At 44.7% G+C, this 8014-nt stretch overlaps 1 protein-coding gene across 3 annotated transcripts; it reads left to right on the forward strand.

Annotated features, from left to right (window-relative positions):
* The first annotated feature begins 433 nt into the window (after positions 1–433).
* Positions 434–7656, forward strand: mlc1 (modulator of VRAC current 1). 3 transcript variants are annotated; one of them, XM_035642479.2, is made up of 12 exons: positions 434–529; positions 3356–3666; positions 4110–4199; positions 4381–4434; positions 4560–4661; positions 4755–4856; positions 5181–5252; positions 5357–5473; positions 5586–5642; positions 6054–6176; positions 6296–6457; positions 6756–7656. In XM_035642479.2, exons 2-12 carry the CDS (start codon positions 3424–3426, stop codon positions 6831–6833), a joined length of 1200 nt encoding a protein of 399 aa, XP_035498372.1. In that variant the 5' UTR covers positions 434–529; positions 3356–3423; the 3' UTR covers positions 6834–7656. The 3 variants fall into 3 exon arrangements, with proteins under 3 accessions (XP_035498372.1, XP_035498373.1, XP_035498371.1); XM_035642480.2 differs by lacking the exon at positions 434–529 and adding an exon at positions 2698–3028 and having other exon boundaries at positions 6759–7656; XM_035642478.2 differs by lacking the exon at positions 434–529 and adding an exon at positions 2699–3028.
* The last annotated feature ends 358 nt before the right edge of the window (positions 7657–8014 follow it).

The raw sequence follows: 8014 nt of genomic DNA on the forward strand, positions 1-8014 counted from the left end.
ACAGGGGTTTTATAAATCTGAGACACGTGGGCCTCGATCCCCTCAGACAAAACTCACTCCACCTTAGTTCACTTGTTTGGCTCAATTCATGGATGTGATCATTATTATGTCACATGATCCCACAGACAACGAAATTACCCTATTGTTGTTTGACAACTCCAGACTCCACTAAATTATCACATGTTGAGGACTTTCTTAGTCATGTCCTTCTGATAACTAATGTAGATCGACTGTAAATAAAAAATGGACGTCTGAAAAAAGGCAGCCAATGCGCAATTGCATGAAGCCTGTATTTTCTGTAATGACCAGCAAAGGGCGACTCCCCGGTTGCCTTATATGCATTGGGGGCGTGGACACAGCGTGATTGGCAGCTGGTCCGTCCAATCGGTAAGTGGTTGCAGGTGTAGGTTTGGCGCGAAGAGGACGAGCTCTCAAAAAAACAACATGGCGCTCATCAAAATGCGAAAATCGAGGCTTCATTACAGCGACTCACAAACCGACGGGTGACTTCACGGCGAGTTGCCTCTTGGTAATGTATTGACTAATGTATTTTTTCACTTCCATTCACTGACGCTTCCCTGAATTTATTTGGAGACCTTCCTGACGCTTCCCACCACCTCCCACTGTGAAAACCTGTGGCCTACATTATTCTGTGGCGAGCGGACACAAATAATCTCATGAAAAATGTTTTTTATTTCGGAAATAAACGTTCACTTCACACACCCTCCACTTGTTTCGGCAAATGGGATTCTGGCGTCAACTCGAGTAACCCGCCCTTTGTGGACGACAACAAACAAACAAACAAACAAACAAACAAACAAGATGGCGGTCTACTGCTGAGGAAGTGCAGGCCGTCTCCAAACAAGCTCGGACCATATATACATATATATATATATATACATACATACATACATATAGTCTATTGCCTAACATATATTTGTAGATCGACTACAATTACTCAATAGGCTTGTCTTAATTAACATCACATGCACTAGCTGATGTAGTTTTATTATGACATTTTGTCAGTTTTGGGGGCCCCATATATATATATATATGCTGTTTTCCTTTTTACCTCAGAGCTCGGGTTTATCTTTCCAGTATATGGCAGGCTTCTTCCAGAACTGTACCTTCATAGATATTGACTGTCGCACCTTATCTGGTCCCTCAGATCCTCGTAAATATCTCCAGGAAAAAAACTGTTGCCACATATTTTACTCTCTTTGATTGTTTGTGCGTGGTTTTGCTGCGTGTGCGTGTGCGTGTGTGTGTGTGTGTGTGTGTGTGTGTGTGTGTGTGTGTGTGTGTGTGTGTGTGTGTGTGTGTGTGTGTGTGTGTGTGTGTGTGTGTGTGTGTGTGTGTGTGTGTGTGTGTGTGCGTGCGTGTGTGTGTGTGTGTGGTCACCCTGCACTGCTCATGCCAGTGAGATGCTGCTAATGCAGACATGCATTTCAAATAACTGTCAAGAGATTAATAATCCCATTAGACAATAAATATATATTTTTAAATTCTGTATTTTTTGCCCCAGGCTTTGTGCCAAACTGCTGCCAAACATACTGATACTCATTTTTCTCCCATGTGACGTAAATGTCAGGGGGGAGCAGGATGGGTTTATTTTGGGCCCCAATTATCTTTTTTGGGGGGTGTTTGTGAAAGGGTAAACTCTCACAATCAAATTACTGCGAGTAAACAACAATCCAGTCCAGGCAGGCTTCTTCCAGAACTGTACCTTCATAGATATTGACTGTCGCACCTTATCTGGTCCCTCAGATCCTCGTAAATATCTCCAGGAAAAAAACTGTTGCCACATATTTTACTCTCTTTGATTGTTTGTGCGTGGTTTTGCTGCGTGTGCGTGTGCGTGTGTGTGTGTGTGTGTGTGTGTGTGTGTGTGTGTGTGTGTGTGTGTGTGTGTGTGTGTGTGTGTGTGTGTGTGTGTGTGTGTGTGTGTGTGTGTGTGTGTGCGTGCGTGCGTGCGTGTGCGTGTGTGGCTCCAGAGAATTTAGAATGGCCAGGGGACGGGGTGACAGAAGTTGTTAAGGAGTTGCCATGGCTACCGCTGCCCATGAACAATGTTGAGCGGAGAATGCTCCGCTCTGTTAAAGACTGAATGGAATCCTGAGGTGCACTAACATGCACATGCTTAATACACTGACACAACAAACACACACACACTCACATGATGTCATAATCCTATTGGATTCACTTCTTAATGAGCAGTTAGATTTCTCATTTGAAGCAGAAATTATCCCTATCGTCAGATTAGCGGTGTCAGACGAGAGACCATGTGGTTTTACGCTGCGACAATGTCTCTGTTGCTTCTTTTCCGAAGCCCCCGCTGCCGGGCATCTTAATTTACTGGGCTGTGAACTGCGAGGGCAGTCATGAGGGGAGCTCCACGGGGGGACGCATTCAGCTACATGAGCACACAGCCTGCGATGGCATTTGTGTGATTTTTCCTCTTTGCGACCGCTTCGTTTCTCTTGCTATGAAGTGGGAATTTCTCAACACACAACTTCGTGTTTTGTCATGCGTACATCTCTGAACATCCATTGTTCAGTGTGCTTCCTTGTGTGTGTGTGTGTGTGTTTTGTGTGCGAGCAAATGGGCAGGGTGAAAAAGGGGGGTGTTTGCCCCACTAACTCTGCCCCCAACGCGAGCCCCTTTCGTCCTCCACTTGTTGTCATGCACAGGGGCGCTCTCTCCCCTTTGGCACAAAGTGGGGCTGGCAGCACAAGAGCCATGTGTTCAAGCGCTCCACGCTTTGAAGGGACTCAAAAAACAAAAAACTTTTTTTCAGGACCTGTTTCTAAGAAACGTTGTGTAAAGTGAGAGAGACAGAGAAAAGAGTAGGGGAGTGGGAGTGAACGTGAGGGTACGTGTGAGGGAGAGACGGGAGATGGGAAGCGCAAGGAGCTGCTGCTTACAAAAGGAAACTGTGTCTTCAATGTGGCGGTTTGATCTCCGTAGCTGAAGGATACATTTTGTCGGACAGTGTTTGGGGGAGATTCTGCGAGAGACTAGACAACGGGTGAGTGAGGACGGAGCAGAACATGTGAAAAATGAAAAGGGTGATCAGCTCTTGGCTTGAGCAGGGAAAAAAAGGAGGGTGTTGTTTCTCATGCACTTTTTTCCTTCTGAATTGTTGGAGTACTTTCTGAAAGATACATGTTGTGTACGTCGACATACCTCTTGTCGATGATACTAGTTGTGAGTAAACATGCTCAAAGTAGGTTAAAGGTCAGACAGGGCCGGAGCTCTTGAGTCACCAGCCACTCAATTATTCAAATCTCCTTTTGTAGCTCTTTTCTAATTTCTCTTTTCGCCGTTCATTTGTCTTTTCTTTTTGCTTCCCCAGGAGGCTGTAATCCTCACTGGTTCGTTTTACCATCCGAGGCAAAGTTGTCCCACCATTTCCTTTCGGAGATGCAGTGCGAGGAGCTGTCGGCCAGGGAGGAGTTCACCTACAGCCACATGCCCTTTCTGGAGCGAGGCGGCGGCTCGCTGGGACGGCGGAGCGACAGGGCAGCGGAGAGACGGACGGACAGGGGGGAGCGGGACAGCTACACGGTGGACGTGAGGGCCAGCGACCTGCAGCTGGGCCAGCCGGAGCCTCTCAAGCATCCCTGCTTCAGCTACAGGGCCTGGCTCTACAGTGTCCTCATAGGGGTGAGAGGAAAAGGAAGGAACAGAACAGGATTTACCCCCTTTTTTTCATTCCAGAACACTCACATTCAAAGGATTGGGGTAATGGTAAACTCTGATAAGAGATTATGCCAATCTTTAAAATTTGAGTGCGATGGGCGACAATAAATCTTCTTTTGTCCTTCCCCATCCGAGCAAAAAGAAACACATTCACATGCCAATGTGCCAATAAATTACATTGTCCCAAATAACCCAGGACTTTTGATTGGTACAGTTAATGGAGTTTGTCCCTGTCAGTTCAGGCTTGTCTTTGTACGTGCGTATTGTGTTAGAGCCGATTTGTGCATCAGTATGAGCCTTCCTTGTCTTGCTGCCTTCACCTGTTGAATGCATGTATGAGAAATCTGTATTTTGCATGTGCGTGCATGCTTGTGTGTGTGTGTGTGTGTGTGTGTGTGTGTCCTCAGGGCAGTCTGCTCATCACATCTGGTTTCTCTCTGTACCTGGGCAACGTGTTTCCTGTTGCCATGGACTACTTGCGCTGCGCCGCCGGCTCCGTAAGTGACCACATGTAATCCAGCAAGTCCAATTTTAGATGCCGATGTCGCCCGTCTACCTCGAACCTTGAGTGTGAATGAGTTTATGAGCATTGTTTGGATATGATAAGTCGTGTCAAAGTGCCAGACGGCGTCTGCTAAACACGCAAATGCATCTGCTCATTTTTTGTCTTCTTTCCAGGGTCTCCCCGCAGCCATAGCTAGTTTTGCCATTGCCAAGAACAGACATGTTGCTGTGAGTAAACAAGCACACAAAAGCCTCGAGAGATAATTGTTTGTTAATGAATTGTTTGAATTGAATTTTAATTTCCTTATCCATGCTAAATTCACACTATTTTCTTTTATTCATTTTTTCCCAAGGTGTCAGATTTTCAGGTGGTCTATGTCTCCACCTTTGCCGTAACGACCACCTGCCTGGTTTGGTTTGGCTGTAAACTGGTCCTGAACCCCTCTGCTGTCAACGTGAATACATCATCATAACACAAAAATCTATTTACTCTTTTTTTTGTGTCCTGTCCTGTCGTGTTTCAGTCTTCCTTTTCTGTCTGTTCTCAGATCAACTTTAACCTCATCCTGATGATTCTGCTGGAGGTGTTGATGGCCAGCACTGTCATCCTGTCCGCTCGCTCTGCAGAGGACTGCTGCTGCCACAGGAAGGTGTGTGTGTGTGTGTGTGTGTGTGTGTGTGTGTGTGTGTGTGTGTGTGTGTGTGTGTGTGTGTGTGTGTGTGTGTGTGTGTGTGTGTGTGTGTGTGTGTCTGTGTGTGTGTGTGTGTGTGTGTGCGTGCGTGCGTGCGTGTGCGTGTGTCCGTGCGTGTGCGTGTGTCCGTGCGTGTGCATGTGTCTGTGGGCGTGTGGGCGTGTGTGAGTGATTGGTTGATTGCCCTTGCTCCCCCACCTGATGCCTCTCCCCCCTCTCTCTCTCCCTTTAGCTTTCACTCTTCCATCCTAACTCCTCTCGATCTTTCCATCCATCTTCCAGTCGGTGACACATGACAGACCGGTGGCTGTAACGCCCGCGGTGTTCCCCACACGACTCCTCAAAGCATATTCTGTGAGTAGTTTTTCTGTTTCATTGCATATGATGTTATGATATGATAACGCTGTTGTGGTTTCCAATATGTCTTGTCTATCGATCAATGAAGAGTGTCTCTGTAGGTGATCGAAGTGATCGTGGGCATCTCTGCTGTGTTTGGAGGAATCATTGCCCTCAACATGGACGCTCTGTTACCGGGACCATACTTGTCTGTCACATTTTTCTGGATCCTTGTGGCTGTAAGTTTTTCTTACTAAAGCTTTTTTTTTCCTAGTGAAGAATGATAACTCAAACATCATCCATCACAGGACTTATCTCATAACTTTGTGTGTGATCTTTAATCCTTTACAGTGTTTCCCCAGTGCTATTGCAAGCCATGTCGTGTCAGAATACCCCAACAAATGTCTGGTGAGTACAAGACAATATTATAGTTGCTGGAGCACCGAACGTCATCAACAAGTCTCTGACGTCTTCCTGGTGTCAGGCTTTTAACTAAGGATCATTTTTATGGTTATGGCTTTTGCTCCCTTTGGACTTAAGATCTGTGGACATCAGAAAAGCATCTTCTTAAGTTGCATTTTCCTTAAGTGTATTACTAATTTAGGGTGCTTTTAATTTCTTATATACTTATTCTTTTGTATCTTTAGGTGCTATGTACTCAAAGTGACTTATTGAATCTCATGGGAGTTTGTAAATTTGTAATTCACACCTAAATTTCTCAGTTCAGTTCAGGCCTGCAAACATTTTCCCCCTGTTGTCTCTGTTCCTTTTTGTCACAGTTACTCTTTTTTTGTTTCGTCACTTCCTGGTTTTCTCCAGGTGGAGGTGCTGATCGCCATCAGCAGTGTGACGTCTCCCCTGCTCTTTGCAGCCTCGGGCTTCCTCTCCTCCAGTGTGATCAGCTTCATTGAAATATTTCTGCACGATGTGCCCACAGCCAAGGTGAGCTTAAGGAAGTGGAAAAAAAGCGTGCAACGTGCAGCTTTCGCCCTTATCTTGCGTTGACCTTCCGTTGCAAGAGAGCAATTAGAAATAATTTAATTTTCGTGTGCGTGGTCCAGCAATCCTACGACATCCTGCTGCTGATTCTCATGGTGCTGCTGGTGGTGCAGGCAGTTCTGACTTCAGCCACTGTGGTGCACTGTGCCTCCTACAAGAGTCAGCTCCGCATGGGGGCCACAGAGTACGAAGGCAGCGTGCACACGCTGACCCACTACTGTGAGGTAAGGCAGGTGAAAGCAGGAAATGTTCTCCTTTTCTCTCTTCGCCTGCTCCTCTTGTGTCTCTCAGTGAATGTTTTTATATGAAAACACCAGTTCCAGGTGTTTGACTCACCAGCTAGAGGCACATTAGTGTGACGACATCAAATTTAACGAGCTAGTCATACATGCAAAACGACTTTGTGCTGCCCATTCTTCACACGTCATTTATCTCAATGTCTTTTTCGCCTCCTTGTCTACACCTTCCACATTTCGTTTCTCCCTCCTTCTCCCCTCCTTTCTGTTTTTTTTGCTCCCTCAGCAGCAGGCGTCCAGTGGAGCGCAGGATTTTGACAAAGACAGAACTTGGAAGGCGGTTGTGGTCCAAATGGCCCAGTGAACGGCCCCACGGTACAATGGAAACAAACTCTATGAGCACAAGAGTACAATCCTGACACAGAGAACATTCGAAGAAGGAAGGAAAAGATGTGAACAGAGGAAAAGAAGAGAGTGAAAGAAAGATGAGGAAGAATTAAATCAGAGGAAAGTTTGACCTTTTTTTATTTGTTTTTATAAAGATTTGTGTATAGATAATACCCTGGGCCCTTTGCTCTGATGTCTGATTTCTCATTTCTAGGTTTTTATAATTATTACATAGTGAGTAGTGTCATTGTTTGGCCGGGGAACTGAAAACCTTCTCTGTTGTTTAATAAGCACAAGTACTTTTTAAAGCTGACATAATATAGGGTACAATCAACAATCATGTGTTTTTTTTCTATGTTTAGTAACGAGAAAATGTGCCTTGCACTAAGGCTCGAACAAGGTTATGTTTTCAAGTTTTATGATGTCTTAAAATATTTAACCTTGCAGCAGTCTACTGTAAAAAGCATAAACCTGAATTCAGCCTGGATTTTATGGGAAGCAGTTTCTTTTTCAGCAATCTGGTACATCCAACACACACACACACACACACACTATTCTCCGCAGGTCTTCTTTCCACAACTTATTTTAGCACTTTGCATTAGTGTAAGTTATGTTTTTGTAAAGTAGGTGGGACTCTGTGTGTCTGTATTCTAGTGTACAGCTGTGTGGCCTCAGCTGAAACAGCTCATTACGAGGTTACTGGTCCATTTTACTGCAGAAAAATAGCATTGACTCATGTAAAAGAGTCTTAACTGAAAATTCTGTCTTCTTAAGAAAGATTAAATGTTTGTCATCACGTGCAACTGTGTAATGCTTTATGCAGGTTTTTCTTGCTTTTCAATGTTGCTCCCTTGATTAAATATCTAAAGATATTGTACAGGGCTGGATGAAAGACTGAGCCAACAAATACATAAAGCGTTAATTACCTGAATCTTAAAATATCTTTCAAGGAAATGTTGTTTGGTTTCTATCCAATTTTTAGATGTCAAGCTCTCATGTATAGACTAAACATAGACTTGTGGTTATTGCATAAATCCTCATACACCCGTGCTCTCTTGTTCAGAAATGAGAATGGCGTCCTCATTACTGTCACACTTTCATTTATTTTGTTGTCGGTTTGTTTAATTCCTTCCTCTGTTGATCTGCCCTCTCTAACGA

Source organism: Scophthalmus maximus, chromosome 7 (assembly GCF_022379125.1).
Source record: "Scophthalmus maximus strain ysfricsl-2021 chromosome 7, ASM2237912v1, whole genome shotgun sequence".
Lineage (NCBI taxonomy): Eukaryota > Metazoa > Chordata > Actinopteri > Pleuronectiformes > Scophthalmidae > Scophthalmus > Scophthalmus maximus.